The following is a 19310-nucleotide window of genomic DNA, read 5'->3' as shown; positions in this document are numbered from 1 at the left end:
ATAAATTAGGAATTTTTAATTGTAGCCCAGGTTCAAAATCACAGTGTTCAACCCCTCCCTCATGATCCTAACCCTCAGTCAAGGATAAGAACCACTGAATCCTAATTCAGTGCTTTCCAAATTTAATTTGCGTGAGTCACCTGAAGCTCTCATGAATGTACGCTCTCATCCTGTGGTCCAGGACTGAACCTGAAATTTGCATCTTCAATAAACTACAGGTGATGTTGGCGCTTTCAGTCCATGGAACACACTCATGAAGTAACTGGCTTTAAGTGGCTTCGGCCTTCTTAGCTGTTAATGATACCTTGGTCCTCAAGATTCTTCACTCATGATCTTTTCTGTTCTCTTTCCTACAATTTCCCAAGCTCCTGGATTTTTGAGCTCTAGAATAAACATGAGACTCTTCCATTTTCAGATACCAAGGAGACTTGCATTCAGGAGGGACTAACCTGGCTTGCGGTTCTCTCTGTTTTTTTCTTTTTTTTCTCCCCAGCCACGCCTCTGAGCTCACTTAAACCTCCGAGAGTGGACACGGCTCCAGTGGTTCCACCTCCCTATCAAAGGAGAGATTCAGACAGATACTGTGGGCTCTGTGCAGCCTGGTTCAACAACCCGCTGATGGCTCAGCAGCACTATGATGGCAAGAAGCACAAAAAGAACGCGGCACGGGTCGCTCTGTTGGAGCAGCTGGGGACGACGCTGGACATGGGCGAACTAAGAGGTAAGAGAGACTTCTGATTTCTGCTGCGGAACTGGGCCTTCTGAGAAAGGATGGTGTTTTCACAAATTAGGATGATTCTTCTTATTGCTTTGCTTACTAAGGACAATTCTAGGCTTCTCCAAAAGGAATAGAAGGAAACGGAAATGGACATGAAATGACATTTTGCCATCTCCTTTCTTTCAAAGTATTTAGGGTTGCCAGATTTTGATTGACTGTGTTTCAGATCAGAGCGGCCCATCCATTAACCAGAGTTTTTCCTTCTGCTTTATCTTTAAGCACCTTATCAAACGAATGCTTTTGTACATGAGTTGTAAGAGAGCAGATGCAACAAAGGCCAAATGCCATTATCTTCGTTTTAAATTTTTGTGCTTTTATGAAGTCAGCTGAAACAAAGCAGCCCGTTGACTCTATTTCATGGCTTAAAGTAAGCCCGAGACCTTTGCATGCGTGTTAGGAGGTTGAGGTAAGACAGTGCTGTGGACCAGTGTGGAATCAATACTTGGCTCCTTCCATTCCCCCGCCTGACACGTATTTTCTGTTGCTCGGAAACCACGGAGCATCAGAAGTCCATGTGAGATTTCATAGAAGCTGCGAAGTGGAGACTTGTAAGTCATAGGATGAGGATCAGTCCTATGGATTCCTAAGGAAGCCAGAAACCAGTCTGTGGGACCTAGTGGAGTATTTGATTGTCAGCGGCCACTCAGGCAGTTTTGGATGACCTACACAGTTTTGATCAGCTGCTGCTGGCATTGTAGACGTAGAAATGCATTTTCTCAGAAACATAATTCTGCAAAGGGTGTTCTGCTGTATCTCAGATATATTATGGGTTACATACTCTTTTAGGGACTGACCCGGGGCTCATCCATCTTAATAACTGTAATAACAGAATTTGCAAGTCACTTTTGAGAACGCAACCTGGATTTAAATTGGGTTCGGTTTGTGGAGCCTACAATCCTTATCATTCTGGTTGGGCTATGAGCCTCTAAGAGGATGAACCTAGAGCATGTCTAGATCGAATAGGTGGGATAGAAGATCATGCTGAGTGAGCTGAGAGGAGGAACGGGTCACTTCTAACTGTGTTGGTTGGGGAAGACTTCACTAAAGAGAGGGACTTGTGTTGCAACTAGAAATGTGGGTGGCATTTTAGCAGGTGAGAAGGCATTCCCTGTGAGCAGAATCATGCATGTTCTGGTAAAAGAGAGGAAAACATAAGAGGTAACTGACAAATAAACACATTATCATGGAGGAATCTGGTGATTTGGCATAGATTTAAGATTGGAGGTCCATTAGGACATCTGTGGAGCCTGATGAGAGACTGAGTTTTCCAAGATACATGATTAAAAACAAGAAATAAGAGCAAAGAGCAAAACCACTTTACTTTTGTGTCAGTCTTGTAGCTAAAGAGACACAACACGGAGCTTAATATTTCAGTGTGTTGGATAATCACATCGCAGATGCTTTTGAATTGTTGGTCCTATTGCTGTCTGTTGGGGAATTACTTGTGTTCTCAGTCTCTGCCTTGTTAAAAAATACAGGAGAAGTATTTTTTAGCTGAAGGCCTCTCCACAACTCGCTGTTCCTGGCAGATAACAAGTCTGCTCAGTGACTCCTTCACGGCAGGCACTGAAGGAGAAAAAGAGGACTTTATTTATGTTTTGTGCCAGATATTATGATTTGGAGAAGAATGATTCCTAGAGCACATTCTTCTTGTCTGTTTTGAATTATCAGGGCTGCCTCTTTTATGTACAACCACATCTTAATGACTTGGGTGTCTGAATTCTGTAACATTTGAGTGGTTGGTCTTTTTATACAGAAGACAAAAAGAGCTGCTCTAGGACTTGATAACTAAGTGTGATTCTGACTCAGTAGCACACGAAATGGGATTTGCATTGAACACAGTGTCCTTGAAACCAACCTTTCCACTTACCCCAGGTGACATCTTGATATATATGCTTTCAGGCATTAAATATTGCAAAAGCTTGGGGAATAAAGCAATGATGATAACCTAGCAAGTTCTAAAACACACACACACACACACACTGTCTGCTATTTCTGGAAATCTTTAATTAATTAATCCATCAATTAACGAAGGCAAAAATGCTAATCAGTAAATACAGGCATATCCATAATTTTTTAAAATATGTTGTTAAGCAGCTGGAGGATGATATGGCAATATCACAAGCTTCCTCTCTTTCTTAGCACTTCTCAGATTTTAGACACTACATTTACCCATTTAATTTGGTTTTCCTGATTTCTCCCTACTCCTGTAGACTGTTAGCAACTTAAAAGCAGGAATCCATGTCTGTTTTGCGCACTGATGTGTTCAGAAACACCTAGAACAGTGACAGATACAGAGTAGACACTCAATGATTGCTGGATGAATGAATAAATAGAGAAAGCAGGATTTAAATAAATCATCTAAAATTCTGCATTTTAAACACAGCAAACACTTTAATTTCTAAAAGGATCCCGATTGAATATTTTTACAAGAAATTACTTATGATTTTTTCTTCTAACTTAAAAAAAATGACATATATTTTATATATGGTGAAATGCAGAGATACTGTGTTATGTAGTTCATTGAGTTTTAACCATTGCAAATGCCTGTGTAACCTACATTCCTATTAAGATCCATAACTTTTCCATCATGACATCATTGCCATGTGCCCCTTCAGAGTCAACCCTAACCTCCCAATCCAGATTCCCAGCAACTTTTCTTCTTTGGTTCACCATAGCTTAGTTTTGCTTTTTCTAAAACTTTATATAAATGACCACGGAAGGTATGCATGTTTCTGGATCTAGTTTCTGATATTGCTTTGAAATGGATCCACTGGTTGCATAGAAAGCAAAGTAGCTTCTTGCTCTTTATCACTGAGTGGATTTCTTCTAGACAGAAATCCTGCAATTGGCTTATGCATTCTTCTCTCTCTCTCTCTTTTTTTGGTGGGGGAGGGTGGTATGTTGAATAAAGCTTTCCTGAACATTATTTTTGTTGTTGTTGGCAGATGTTTTTTCTTCTCTTGTTAAATATCTCAGAGTACAATTATTGGGTCATAAGTTGGGTGCATTTTTAACTGTATAAAGAAACTGCCAAAATGTTTTCTAAGTAGCTGCATTATTTTGCACACCCTAAAGCAATGTGCATGAATTCCACATCCTCACCAACATTTGTCTTTCAAATAATAGTCATTCTAGTGGGTGTAGCAGAGCATGTCATTATGGATTTAATTTGTGTTTCCTTGTAGGCTAATGGTGTCAAACATTTTTAAATGTTGGTCATTTGTGTATCTACATTTGTGAATCGTCTGTTCATGTCTTTTGTCAATTAAAAAAAAAATTGGTTGTCTGTCTTTTTATTACTGGAGTAGTAAGTGGAAGGTATCCATATATTATCAATACAAATACACCCATTATGAATATTTTGTCTTAGCCTATGTCTTGGCTCTTCATTTTCTTAAATAATGTCTGGTAAGCAGACATTACTGAATTAGGAAAGTCTAGGTGGTTCAGACGGTAAAGCGTCTGCCTGCAATCCAGGAGACCCGGGTTCGATCTCTGGGTTGGGAAGGTCCCCTGGAGAAGGAAATGGCAACACACTCCAGTACTCTTCCCTGGAAAATTCCGTGGACTGAGGAGCCTGGTGGGCTATAGTCCATGGGGTCGCAAAGAGCCGGGCACGACTGAGTATCTGAACAACGAAACAAGATGAGCTTGGTCATATCACTCAGCGACCTTCTTCCACCCGCAGGTCGCCTAGGGCACCTGGGCAGGGGACGTGGGCTTTGGGGCTTTTCCAAGAAGGAAAAGCACTCTGCATTAAAAAACTGAAGAGTTTCCAAAGGCGAACAGTGCAGCTATTGCTGTGTGACAGTTACCTCAAAACTTAGTGGCTTAAAAAACTGTAGACCTTTATTATCTCTGAAAGTTTCCAGGGGACGATTTGGGAGTGGCTTGACTGGGTAATCCTAACTTGAGATTTCTCATCCCTGTGTAGCTGGGATTTCAGCCTGGGCTGCGGTTCTGCTTTGAGAGGTGGTTCATTCCATTACAGAAAGCAGAGTAGTGCTTGCTGGTCCCTGGGGGCGAGGGGAACGAGTCGGCTACAGTGGGGCCGCAAGAGGGCATTTGTGGGGTTGTGGAACTTATCTGGATCTTGATACGGCGACGTGGCTGTGTGTGTCTGTTTGTCAAAACTCACATAACTGTATCCAAGGAGACAGTGACACGTCAGTTTCAAAAGTCAAATTAAAAAAGAAATAAAAGGTAACTCACTCGTGTGATGCAGGAGACCTCGGTTTTTCTCTTTGTGGGCTTGTCCCAGGGATTTTGAAGGTGCTCATGCTGTGGTTACTGGCTTCCCATGGAGCCTCAAGTGGAGACCATTCTTTTTAGGATGTTCCAAGGTCATGTGGTCTTGCTTCCATTACTTTTTATCAGCTGGAAGTCACTGGTGGTGGTGGTGGTTTAGTTGCTAAGTCGTGTCTGACTCTTGCAATCCCATGGACTGTATAGCCCTCCAGGCTCCTCTGTCCGTGGGATTTCCCAGGCAAGAACACTGGAGTGGGTTGCCATTTCCTTCTCCAGGGGAATCTTCCAAACCTCAGGGGTCGAACTCATGTCTCCTGGGTCTCCTGCATTGGCAAGCAGTTTCTTTACCACCGAGCCACCAGGCAAGCCCTAGAAGTCAATACCAGTCACTGTTCAGGTGGTGGTAGGGAATTCACCTCTATCCCTGAAGGGAGGGTCATGAGGGAACACGTGGGCACTGTTAAACCACCACAGTCGTAATGCAGGCAAACGACTGGCCCATGTGACAAATTGCAGACTTGCAGCCTTTGGAGTGAAAAACATCTCATCCACAGGTGGAATTAGTATGTACAAAAGACACATCAAGTCATGGACTTTGTTTTAAACAAATCTAAAAGAGATTTCTGCCTGCTCTCATGAGAACCAGATCAACAGAAAAATAGTTTCTCTGAGGTCCTCTGCCCAAGACTTGATGGATGTCATGGGTGGAATTGACAGAGACAGGGTAGGTTGCTTAAGCGTCTCCATGTGAGTTTTCAACAATCCTTTCTTCATCTGACAACCACTTTCCCTTAGGGTGTGGCCACTCCAATACCCTGGGGGATTCCAGAGATTTGGGGGCCTAATTATTAATAACTGGAGTTTCCAGCTTGTTTAGGGGCACCCGATCTCCCTGTGAGATGATAGACCCAGAACTTCTGATCAGTGACTCAAGGTCAAGATTTTAGAAACAGAAAGCTAGTTATTTGTCAGTTCTGTTTTTCCTTTTTGACTCCTTCTTTTACTTCTGCATTTCTTTCCCACTTCATTCCACTAACATTGAACGCCTACTAGGTACCAGGTATGAAGTCCTGGAAATACTGCAGTGAATGAAAAAATAAGGTTCCTATCTTGAGAAGAAGCAGGAAACAAAATATGTTTAGCTGATGACAAGCATGAATAGGAGGCAGGTAGTTTCCTTTCGATGGGAAGGTTAGTGACAGCCACTCAGAGAAGCTGATATGTTGAACTGTGACCTATGAAGGAGGCGAAGGATCCCAACATGAAGCACCTGCTCCTTCAAGCAGAGGTGTTGGCAGGTGCAAAGGTCCTGTGGTAGGCAGAGGGCCTGAAGCTAATGACAGGAGAGGGGTAAAAAGTGAGACTGGATTTAGGTGAGGTCACACTGCGTAGATGCTAGTAGGTTGTTGGAAGAAGCTGTGATTTATTCTAAGTGCACACAGGTGTTTGCAGCTCATCTTACTTGTGAGTTCAAATATTCCATCTTTTCTCAGGGTCCCCTCTTACAGTGTTGGTGAGAATATAAATTGTGCAACCGCTATGATGAACAGTATGGAGGCTCCTTAACAAACTAAAAATAGAGATAATATAAGATGCAGCCATCCCAATTCTGGGCATATACTCTGAGAAAACTGTAATTCAAGAAAAAAAAAACATGCACCCCAAATGTTTATTGCAGCATTATTCACAATAGCTAGGACATGGAAGCAACCCAGATGTCTATCAAAGGATGAATGGATAAAGATGTGGTGTGTGTATGTGTGTGTGTGTGTGTGTGTGTGTGTGTGTGTGTGTATGTAGTGGAACATTACTCAGTGATAAAAAAAAGGGACAGAGTTGTGCCATTTGCAGAGATGTGGATGGATATAGAAATTGTCATACAAAATGAAGTAAGTCAGAAGGACAAGGACAAAATCATATATTAATGCATTAATGGATCTAGAAAAATGGTATAGGTGAACTTATTTGCAAAGAAGAAACGGATAGACATAGAGAACAAACGTGGACATCAAGTGGGGAAGGCATGGTGGGATGAACAGGGAGATGGTGACTGACGTGTGTACACCACTGAAACTATGTATAAAATAGATAAGTAGTGAGAACCATATGTCCCACCTTTCTATACTTTAGGGCTTGGTTCATTTCCACCGTGGGTCACTGGCTCTTCCCTCTGTTGAAGAACAGGTCCTGCTCTTGTCATTCCTGGGAATGTACCCTTTAGCTGCTTCCTTTGTTCAAGATCGTGTTTCTCAAACCACTAGCAGGTTTTTAGGGTAGCAGTCCTTTCTGGTAAGAGGTACATCTTTCGCTCATGGCGTTTAGGGCTAAGAGAAAGCTCTGGAGTTCCTTTAGCATGAAGGTCATGAACAACTGACCGAGGACTCTCTGATTTTAATTTCTCTCTTATTTGTGGCTGCACTGGGTCTTTGTTGCTGCACGTGGCCTTTCTCTAGTTGTGGCAAGCGGGGACTACTCTAGTCACAGTATTTGGGCTTCCCATTTCAGTGGCTTCTCTTGTTGCAGAGCACAGGCTTGGTTGCCCCGTGTCGTGTGGAATCCTCCCAGACCAGGGATTGAACCTGTGTCACCTGCAGTGGCAGGCGGATTCTCAACCCATGGACCGCCAGGGAAGTGCCCAAGTTCTCTTTAATCGTGTTTGTTGCCGGTCAGGGGTGGAAGTAGAACAGAACTTTCTTGACAGCCTCGAGGAAGAAACCAAGCTTGGGAAAAACTTGTTGGCTTGCATCCAGGTATTAGGTGCATCCAGGGACGTTTGGGCAGTTTATTCACAGGAAAATGGACCGAACAGTTACCCACTGAAGTCTTCATTTCAGAGCAGAGGATTCCAGCCACAGATTAAGCCTTGTCTAAGTGGGCAATTGATAGAGCCCTGTGAAGCGGGCAGTGGGCATGGAGAGGTGGGACTCCCAGACTGTGAGATCAAGTGAGCCTTGAAGGATACTGAAAGATGTGCAGGTCAGGCCGCCGAGTGGTACCACGCTGCAGGCGGAAGATGGAATCCACGCAGAGGCTCAGGAGCCAGGGACAGCAGCGCCCCCTGGAGGAGATGTGTGGGGTGGTTGCAGCTCGCGCTGCGTGCTAAGTTGTTTCAGTCGTGACCCACTCTTTGCAACCCCAGGGACTCTAAGCGCCTCTGTCCGTGGGATTCTCCAGGCAAGAATACTGGAGTGGGATCCTCCTCCAGGGGATCTTCCCGACCCAGGGATCGAACTTGCATCTCTTACATCTCCTGCATTGTAGGCAGGTCCTTTACCGCTAGCGTCACCTGGTAAGCCCAAATAAATTATGATGGGCGAAAAAAAAATTCAGAACAGTGGTTGTCTCAGGGCTGGTGAGGATCACCAAGTGAGAGGAGCTTGAGGCCACGTTTAGGGTTCACGGGAGAAGTGGCCAGAGAAAGTCAGATCATGGTGACAGTTGAATACTTCCACGGAACCCTGAAGGCTGTTGGGAGTAACTCAGATCTTTATCATGAAAATGACATGTTTGTACTTGTGGTTTTGAAAGAGACCTCTACAGACAGGAACAACACAGCTGGATTAAAGGGAGCTGGTTGGGAGGCAGGGAATTTTTTATTGGGAAGCTTCTAGTTTAATCCAATGAGAAATTACATCAACTTGAACAAAAGGAAGGAGTGGCAGGGAGGCTATCAGTAAAGGCAAAAAATGAGAAAGGAATTGGATGTGAATTCAACAAATTTGGTGGCCAGCTGGTCCTCCAGAGCCGTGGACAGCTGTCCCTTCCATGTAGAGGCAAGTCCTGCCCACGACTGACTCTTAACAGGCCAGGCTGGGTACCCAGATACCATCAGAAACTTCTGCTGAAGTGTGAACCGTGGGCTGGGCATTTGGTGTTACCTGCCATCATGGTTATGATCTCGGAGAGACAGCAGTAAGCAGTCCCGAGGAGAGATCTTAATTCCCTGTCCAGGATTTGAATCTGTGTAGCCTGGATGAAAACCAGGAATCCTAGCTGCTAGATCACCAGGGACCAGAGGCTAGAAGCAAAGCAGCTCTGGCTGTTTTTCCCCGCTTGAAAGTGGAACTATTTCAAGGAGGCAAAGACTGTAAAAACAGGTACGAGTTTATTATTAGAGCCACAGCATAACAAATGGGAGAGCACTTCGAGAAACAGTTTATTTAAGATGGAAGCTAGGCAGAAATACACACCCGGAGGAGAGCGGGCGTCTGAGTGAGGAGCTCAGTAAAGAGGTGATTTAAATCACTTAGAGTCCTTCTGGGTCTTTGGGTACCTTTGGCCAATTATTAATATCCTGTTTCATCTTTTCATTCCTGATGGGGCCTAGGACCCTCCGCAAGAGGCGTGTGCAACTTTTTGCCAAGAAGGATCCCACCACAGAGTCCTGCGGGTGCATGCCCACACTCATTATAGTATGGCACCTCCTCCCTTTTTGACCCCCAAGAAGCCTTCTGTGCCTGTGCACACAGGGACTTTTTCCTTGACCTCAGGAGTGAGCCCCATATCTCTTCACTTCAGCAGACCTCCGCTTCTGCCTCTAGCTTTGTCCTTGGAGTGTCTGGCTGAGAACAAAATTTCAGCTTTACTCCACTTGACAAACACCAGCTGTCTAGTCCAGGGCCCCACCTGTCTCCTACCTCACTTTTAACCCAGTCGTGGACTTGGCAAGGTTTCTGGAGGGCAGAGTCCATACCTTATTATTCTTTGCATCACCAACAGTGTCCAAAACAATGTATCCTTGATGGAAGGTCCTGAGTGATGGCCAAGCACTTGAATGGCCTCACACTTGTTTAAGCAACCCCAGTTTTCTCTGGTGCTCTCAGAATTATGGGTCTCGGATGGATGACTGAACATTTCCCAGCGCTGAATTCTTGATTAAAAAAATTCCTATGTTAAATGAGGTGTCTTTTTATTCCATTTAAGAAGTTAAAACTAAAGCCTTAGTTCATTCCTCTTAGAAATATTTTCAATCTTGGAGAGCTGTATGCATTTTATCTAGTTGAGAATCAGCAGAAAATAGGACCTTTAAGCAGATATGATAATTATAGAACATAATTCTAAATTGAATGGTAGGGGAAGAGGTGCCAGAAGAAAATGCTCAGCTTAGATTACACCTGGTTATTTTTGCATTATTATTTTTAATGTGTTTTGACACCTCAGCTGTTGCATCTAGACTTGCTCTGATCTTCAGAGCCCACATTTTGGGTTAGATAATTAAACTGCTTAAATGGCTCGTGTTCCTGTCATACTACTGGTGTGGGAAAATAGGGTGATATGGAAGAAATCATTTTCATTCAATCATTCATTCATTCATGCTTACTAAGTACCTGTTACGTACCAGGCTCTGTGCCTGAAATTACACGGAATATTCAAATGTCTGTGACTCATCCTCTCACCTCAAAGAGTTTAAAGTCTTGAGAACAAGGGGAAGGGCAAAATAATATGTTTATTAAAATAAATATAACACAAAATATGAAAACAGAAAACAGAGCTTAAAAGCCAACCCAGTACGATGTTTGGGGGAATTGAAAATAGAGGAATGAGGACTTCCAACCTGGAGTCAGCATCAGGACACGTCGAAACTGATGACCAGTTTCTTGAGAGCAGAGGACCAGCGTGACAAAAGGTGTGGAGGGGTGGCAGAAGTGTGAGCACCATTCGCAGTCAAGTTCAGTGGAGTTAGATGTGTGAGTGAGATGAAGCTGAGAAGATAAATCAGAACCAAGTTATAAATAGCTTCCATGTCAGGCAAGGCTGAATTTTATTTGCTAGCCATGACATTTTTTTTTTTTTTTTTAAGTAGGAAGATGACTGGTCTCATCTGTGCTTTTGGGGGATTCTGTGTGATGGATTGGAGTAAGGGGATTCAGGAGGCCAGGAAACTAAATAGAATCGATGCAGAGGCCATTGTGAAGGCTTGAGGGGCCTTAGGTCCAGCAGGGGGAGAGGAGAAATGGGCCCCCTGAAAGATAACTCATATTTCTCTTTGCATGGTTCAGCAGACTCTACCTTCCCCACCCCAGTCAAATGAAGAGGCATCAGAGCATTAGAATTCTGAAAGACACCCTGGCAAGGCCTTGGGAACACTAATAGGAAAAATAGAAATTTAATGAGTAATATGAATAATAACCGAAATTTTTGTTCACCCTCAAATCCAGCAAGAAATGTAGTTGATGGACACTCATGGCAGTCTGTTTACATCCTATTGGGCCATTCTTTCTTCAACTGTGACAGGTTTTGGCCCATTATTGTTCTTCGTGTAGCTAATGGATGGGACCCTGTCTAAAGAAGCTGGGCTAACTCTTCATCATCACTGACTAGCTTCCAAAATAGATGAGCTTGGTTGTTCCAAAGGAATCATTCTGCCTCCCTTTATGCATTGTGGGCAAACTCATCAAAGAGAGCCGCTTGCATTTCTAATTTCAGAGTAGGGACAGTACGTTGGAAACGGCCTTAAATTTGACACATGGAACCAGCGTCCCTGGTTTTGAGATGTCGACCAAGAAAAGGGCAAAAACAACATCAAAACACACCCACCAAAAATCCAGGTCACCTAAGTGTTCTTCAGATGCCTGTTTTGGCTTCTCTGAGGAAGCTGACGGTGTCAGCGTGAAGCGCTCTCCTCCCTCGGTGCTCTAAGGCCCTGCCTCAGTATTGATCGAAGGTCTCCGTTGTTTCCTTTAAGCTGCAGAACTAGGCTAGGATTTAGTGAAAGCTCAGCACAATGTCCCTAAGCTTCTAGGAACATGTATCTGCCATGCTGACTCTTCCAATAGCTGTGGGCTTTGTTAGGCGGGCTTTGTCATTTGACAAAATAAAGGATGCTTTGTGCAAAAATGCAAAGACAGGAGAAACCTGTCTTTTAACAAATGGAAAACTATTTTCTTTGTTTCTAAAATGATAGCTTTAACTCCATGCAAAACATAATCATGTGTCGATTTTTTTTCAAAGCTGCTACAGATAGACCTAATTTTCTGCAATAGATGGATTCTATCAAAGTGGATGGCGAAAACTGAGATTAAGGGATACAAAACAAATTGTCAGATTTATTCAAAGGAGAGCCTGCCCACTGATGTTTTTGTTCACTATCTTATTTTGACTAGCATTTAATGAGCACTTAGCATATAACAGGCATTGTGATAAATCCTGGCATATAAAGATGGCATTGTCCTGCAATATAAAAGAAGACATGCTCCCATCTTCAAGAAGTCCACAGCAGGGTGGTGGCAAGCGAAATACTGTGAAAAGCTTTTCCCCTGAAGATCTCTGCTGAATCCTATGTATATAAATGCACTGAGATTCGGGAAGGAAAGCACACACACACACAAATAGTCTATCCTACGCTTTTGATCTATTTTTCAAATAGATTCTGCTACTGGCAATTATCATCACATGAGAACGTTTTCCCAAGAAAATGAGGTTTTTCTAGTGGAGGTCAATGCAAGGGAAGAAACAGTAGGAATTCTGGTAAACTGTGTCTGGAATTTTTGAAGGGCTACATTCCCAAGGTGGAAACTGCTATATGAAATTGGAGAAATCCAGTCCTACTGAGGCGTTGTTATAATAGAGTCATCTGAAAGAGAAATCTCTTTATTTATTCATCCACTACTCAGTTAACAAATACTTCATAGGTGAAGTGTATTATATGTTACATATTATCATGCTCGATGTTGGAATGCAATAATGAACAAGACATGGTCCTTGACTTCGGGAAATTTCCAAGCTTAATAGGAAAAGTAAACATTTTAATATTACTTAAAAAATGTGCTTAAAATCCCCAAATGATTTATATATCTTTAATGTAACAAACAGGACAGTTTCCCCTAAAATCTGGGGAAAGACATTTTTAACTTAAAAGTACACAATAGTAAAACTGAAGCTATCTGTATAAGCGTGGAGGCTAGTGGTGTGCTGCTGATAGAAACGTTATTTAATGTTTTTTTTTTTGGAAGGTATATATGATGCCTCCATTAGGTAAGTGTGTTCTTAGACCTGGGTAATGAAGAAAAATATGCAATAACTTGAATTTGGAGTCTATTTTTGCAAAGTATGACAAATAATGATACACTTACTGAAATAGCTAATGGATCAGTGAAGCGGCAGCCTTGCTTTTCACAGATACCAGCTGGCAAACTGTTAAATGATTTAAAATGAGTTATCAGGCACTCCTGTTTTGTAAATTTTTTTGTGTGTAAATTTTGTAAAGGTCTTGATTTCTTACATGGTTGCATGTGAAAGAAAGGCATCCATTGCTCACTATGAACTCTCTCTTTGGAGAGGGCTGTGGTTTCCCAAAGTCCTGGCTAGTGCTCAAGGTTCAGGGTAGTGGACTCAGGGTCAGAAAATCTGGAGCTGAGTCTTGTCTCTGTTACTGGAGCTGAGTCTTGTCTCTGTTACTAAGGAGCTGGGAGATCTTGATAAGTCGCTTCACCTCTGTGGACTTCAGCTTCCTCTCTTATACAGTGAAGGTGTTGGGGTGGGTCATCCACAGTGTCTGCTTTAGTATCGTCTTCCATCTAGGTTCCATCCCATCAGTCTAAACTGCAGAGGAACACTCTACTGTAAGTCCATGTGTTTCAGGCATGGTCAACTGCGTCTCTGGAATGGGATCTGGTACATCAGATTGTCCAAACCCAGCTTTAATGATGAACTGACCCCACCTCGGGCTCATGAGGAAGAGCTTTATTTTGTCCCTTCCCTATTCTTTTTGACCACTCATGGGCTTCTGGACTCCAGGGGCTAGGTACGGACTTGATTCAGGAGTGTAGTCTTAGCAAATAGCTTTTTAAATCACTATTTGACTTGAGTCTGGACAAGCTATATCTCTACTGGAAGCTCTAACCAAACCCACACAAGTAGAACTCTGGAGGCACCTCAATTTATTTGAGACTTGCTTTGAACCACCAAGGGCAAATGCCAGCTTTGGCTTGTTACTCATCTCCTTGTCTCACTTCTCTTCCCTCAATTTCAAGTACACAGCTGTACATTTCTAATTTTCAGCCCTTAGATATAAAAGTTCTTCAGTGGAGAACTTTGTAGTCAAATTGGCTTCTGCAACACACATACATACTCTTACCCACACACACATGCGTGATTACTGATCATATACATTGCTTCTAATTTTCTATCATTTTCTCCAAATGTGGCTACTAGTTGAATGGAATCCACTCTTGCTGCACCCAATCATGGGAGTCCAATTCTGTTAATAGTGGAATAAATCTTATCAGATGAACCCACCCATTGATAATGACTATAAACTCTGGACAATATATAAAAATCATGTACTTGGAAGCAATGAAGAGCATTCAAAAACAGGCAAGAACTCGAGGGAAGTGAATACTTGGAAGAAAGAAGCAACATTGAGTGAGTTTCCCAGTTTTTATGGCCCTTTCCCTCAGGGGTGACCTCAGTCAGCAGCAAGTTGATTGGCTAAAACTTAGATAAAAGCTACAGTCTTAATGACTTGAAGAACTAGAATAAATTAGATCTTGGGGACAATGGCACTAGGGATTGGAAGAAAAATTCAACAAGGAAAAGCCATAGAGCGGAAGCCTCAAATTCTGTTTTTATTACTCTTCCTAAACTTTCCCTGCCACCGAAACATCACATTCATGAAGCCAACTCCAGACAGCCTGGCAAAGGCTAAAAGGACTGAACAGAAGTTTCATCTGGTACCTCCAGTCCAATACACAGACAATCAGGGAAAGTTTAAGTGGCTAAGCTCACTGTCTGCTTTAAAAAAAAATAAAAATCAGTTCTCTTGGAGGACTATAACAGAATTCAGAGTTTACACAAGGTACTCTTTCATAATGCCCCCCAAAAAAAAATTACTAAGTTAATATACATGCTTATGGAGAAATAGGAAAGTGTGACTGGTACTCAAAAAAAAAAACCAATCAGTAGAGACTAATACTGAGATGATCCAGCTATTGGATACATTTGAGGACACAAAGAAAAATATTCTCATAATGAGTTAGGAAGTAGAAAATCTGATCATCAATAGAAACAAACAAAAGGACCCAGTGGAAATTTTAGATCTGAAAAACAAAATATCGAAAATAAAAATTCATCAAATGTCTTTATAACACCAATTGGATTTGGCCAAAGAGTCAGAAAAGTTGAAGTTGTATCAATAGAAATTACCTAAAGACCACAGAGAAAAAAAAATTTTTTTAATATTAAAATACCCCAGTAGTAGTGCGTGGGGCAATGTAAAGAAGTATAATGTATGTGACAGAAGAAATTACATATTTAATAAGCTCATGAAGTTTAAGTAAGATAAATATAAAGAAAACTATAGCTGAGTCATCAAGTACATCATAGTCAAACTGCTGAAAACAAAAGATAAAAAAACCTTGAAAGTAGTCAGTGAAAAATTAGACATTAGACAGAGGGCAACACAATATGGTTTATAGCTGATTTCTCATTAAAACAAATTTTAAAAGATAAAAAACAAAACAAAACAAAAAATTGTATCCGGAAGTCAGGGGAACTCCTCCAAGATCTGGAAGGAAAACAGCAACAAACAAATAAACAAACCTGTCAACTAGTGAAAATATTCTTCAAAGATAAAGGTGTAATAAAGACATTTTCAAATAAACAAAAACTAACGAGTTTGTTGCCAGCAGATCTTCACTGCACGATGTGCTACAGAAGTTCTTTAGGCTGTACAGAAATACCAGATGGAAAATCAGATCTTCAAGATGGAATGAAAATTGCCAGGCATAATAAATATGTATATTAGCATAACAGACTTTCTTTTCTTTTAGTTTTTTTTTAAAAATACATATGATCTTTTTAAATTCAAGTTTTTAAAAATATGAGATAGAATTTACATGCCATGAAATTCACCTTTTTAAAGCATACAATTCAGTGATTTTTAGTCCATTTGTGAAGTGCTGCCATGAACACAGTTTCAGAACATTTCTTCATCCCATAAAGCCCCGCATTATTTCCCACTGTCTTCTCTCCACAGTCCCTGACAACCACTAATATATATTCTGTCTCTGTGAACTTGCCTATTCTGAGCATTCTGCATAAATAGAATCGTACAATGATGTGTGACTTCTGCGTCTGGCTTTCTTACTTAGCATAATTTTTTTTAATCCATCTATATTGCAGCATGTATCAGTACATCATTCTTTTTATTGCCGAGTCATCTTCTATCATATGGATTACCTTTTGATTCTCCACTCAGCAACTGATGGATATTTGGGCTGTTTATGCATTTTGACTGTCATAAATAAGACTACTTTGAACCTTCACATTACAGTTTCTATGCAAACATGTTTTCAGTTCTCTTGGGTATATAACTAGGAGTGGTATTGCCAGGTATGCAGTAACTCTCCATATAACTTTTTAAGAAACTGAAGACCTGTTTTCAAAACTGACTGCACCATTTTACATTCCCACCAACAATGAATGAGTATTTCAACTTCTCCACTTCCTTGTCAACACTTATTATTATCTATCTTCCTGATTCTAACTATTTTAGTTGGTGTGAAGTGGTATTTCCTTGTGGTTTTGATTTACTTTTTCCTTATTGCTACTGACATTGAGTATTTTTTCATGTTTTTATTGTATATCTGTATATCTTTTGGGGGAATACTTGTGTATAATCTTTGCCTAGTTTCTGAGCTGTTTTTTCATTTTTGGATTGTGGGAGTCTTTTATTGAGTCTGGATACTAGACTCTTTATCAGATACGTGCTTTGCAGTTTTTTTCTCTCATCTCTCAGTTATCTTTTCCATTTCTTAATAGTGTCCTTTGAAGCACAAATATTTTTAATTTTGAATTTTAAATTTATGTGTATATATATTTTTTCTTTCCTCTTTTTGGTATCCAATCTAAAGAACTCTTCCCTCATCCAACTGTCACAAAGTTTCCCCCAATTTTTCTAAGAGTTTTATAGTTTTAGCATTTATCCATTTTGAATTAATTTTTTGTATAATATATGCTTTTGTATATATATGCTTTGTAATAGTATTTCAGCACCCTCCTGTTGCATGTGCATATCCATTTGTCCCAGGAACGTTGTTGGAAGGATTATTCCCTTATTGGATTGTCTTGGCATCCTTGCTGAAAATCAGTTGACTACAAATGTATGGGATAATTTCTGGACAACCAATTTTATTCCATTGATCTATTTGTATTCCAGTATCACACAATCTTGATTATTGTCACATCTTGAAATCAAGATGTGTAAGTGCTTCAACTTTCTTCATTTTCAAGACTATCTTGTCTATTTTCTGGTTTCCCTTCCATTTCCATATGAAATTTAGGATCATTTTGACAATTTCTCTTAAAAGAGAGCTAAGATTTGATAGGCTTATATTGAATCTGTAACCCAATTTGGGGAATATTGCCATTTAAATAGTATTAAGTCTTCCAATCCACAAATTCAAGATTTGTTGTATTTAGTGAGGTCTTTAAAAAATTTCCTTCAACAATATTCTGTAGTATTCAGTGTACAGGTCTTATACACTTTTTGTAAAGCTTATACCTAATATTATATTCATTTTCATGCAATTATAAGTGCTACTCTTTTCTTTATTTCTTTTTTGGATTATTTATTTCAAGTATTTAGAAATATGCTTTTAAAATATTGATCACTATCTTGAACTTTTGTGGAACTCACTTATTTATAGTGTTGTTCAAGTTTTTGATTTTGTTGTTGTTGGTCTTTCACCTAGTTGTTTTATCCATATTTAAATCTGGATACTGAAGCTTCTAATTACTATAGTCCAATTGGCCATTTCTCATTCATTTTTGTCAAATTTTGCCTCATATACATTTGAGGCTTTATTGTTAAGCATACAAATTGCTTTATTTTATTGTTAAGACTGACTACATTATCATCATAAAATATCCTTCTTTGTCTATACCACATGTAGATTAAATACAATTGAAAAGTATAACATAAAGAATGGAAATGTAAGGTTCTTACACTTTCTTGGAAGGGATGCAATATTCTAAATAAAATAAAAAGTTAAAGTTTCTGTACAAAAGTCTTTAGAGAAAACACCAAAAAACTACAATTTATCCATTGTCTAAAAAGATAATGGATAAATTAAATAGTATTCTAAAATAATTCAAAGAAGTCAGAAGAAACATGAAAGGAGAAGAGAAATAAAATATAGGATGAACATAAGTAGTGAAAATGGAAGCCTTAGATCTGACCATTTGAATAACTATAGTTAAATATGAAATGATTATCCATTCAATTCAAAGGAAGAGATTTTCTGAATGAGTAAAATTCAAGACCCAACTAAACCTACCGTGAAAACTCCTCTTTGTGTGTACTTATTTCAAAGGAGATGTTTGTTATCTATCAAGGTGAGAATAACTGACTTGTGAGAATATTAGGATTCTGTTGGTAAGAGATGTGTATTATCTTAGCACAGTTACCCTGTTCTATTACTGTTACCTCACTATACACTGTGCATATTACCCCAGCTGACTATGTACATACAACTGTATGCACTATACTTTATGGATGATTTAAGGGGGTTCAAAGAAAGTTTTGACTTTATTTTGTTTCCTGTGCTAACTGTGCTACTCATGAGCTGTCACTTACCTTTGCTTTGGTCACTTTGCCTCCGTCGTGTGAAAATCTAGCCAGGGCCGGAAACCTTACTGCCACGCTGAAAGCATTCCAATCATATCTCACTCGGGCATTTCCTCTAGTGCCTCTGTGTTAAGGCTCTCCACACTCCTTCCGTTGGGCTAAAAGGAATGTTTTTCCTCAGTCCAGAGTCTGACTGAATATAGTTTCTCTTCTACCGATTTTTTTTCTCTATCTGTAGAGATATTTTCCCAAATAAAAGTCCTTACTACAATGAACTTAGATTACCTAAGTGTTCCCTTCAGCTCTATACATTCTTCTCTCTAATCTATCAAACTAACTCAAGTACAATATATATTATGTCCTGGCTCCCCCTAAAACCTCAGGTGTCTTTTCAAATACTCTAGCTGAGAAAAACTTAGATTCTTTCTTATCTCAGTAATTCATGGTTTTCATTCCTATCACCACTGTTTATGTGTATATTAAGTAAAGTTTAAAATTTTACAATAGTTTTAGATTTACAGAAAAACTGTGACGTGAGTACAGAGAATTTTCGTATATATCACACCTAGTTTTTGTTTATTAATGTCTTGTGTTTGTGTATCACATTTGTCACAGGTAATGAAATAATATTGATAAGTTATTATTAATAGAAATCCCTAATTGATCATTCTTCTTTAATTTTTACTTAATTTCCTTTTTCTATTCCAGAAGTCA

General features: G+C 40.1%; 1 protein-coding gene across 1 annotated transcript in view; it reads left to right on the top strand.

Annotated features, from left to right (window-relative positions):
- Positions 1–19310, top strand: part of ZMAT4 (zinc finger matrin-type 4) — a 309158-nt gene that overhangs the window by 230427 nt on the left and 59421 nt on the right. Inside the window, exon 5 of the mRNA XM_061134790.1 lies at positions 494–721. Coding sequence (XP_060990773.1) covers positions 494–721 — 228 coding nt within the window. The remainder of the gene's footprint in view (positions 1–493; positions 722–19310) is intronic.

The sequence above is a fragment of the Dama dama genome, chromosome 32 (assembly GCF_033118175.1).
Source record: "Dama dama isolate Ldn47 chromosome 32, ASM3311817v1, whole genome shotgun sequence".
Lineage (NCBI taxonomy): Eukaryota > Metazoa > Chordata > Mammalia > Artiodactyla > Cervidae > Dama > Dama dama.
Note: the sequence above shows the minus strand (reverse complement) of the source record. Positions and strands in the feature narration are given on the sequence as shown.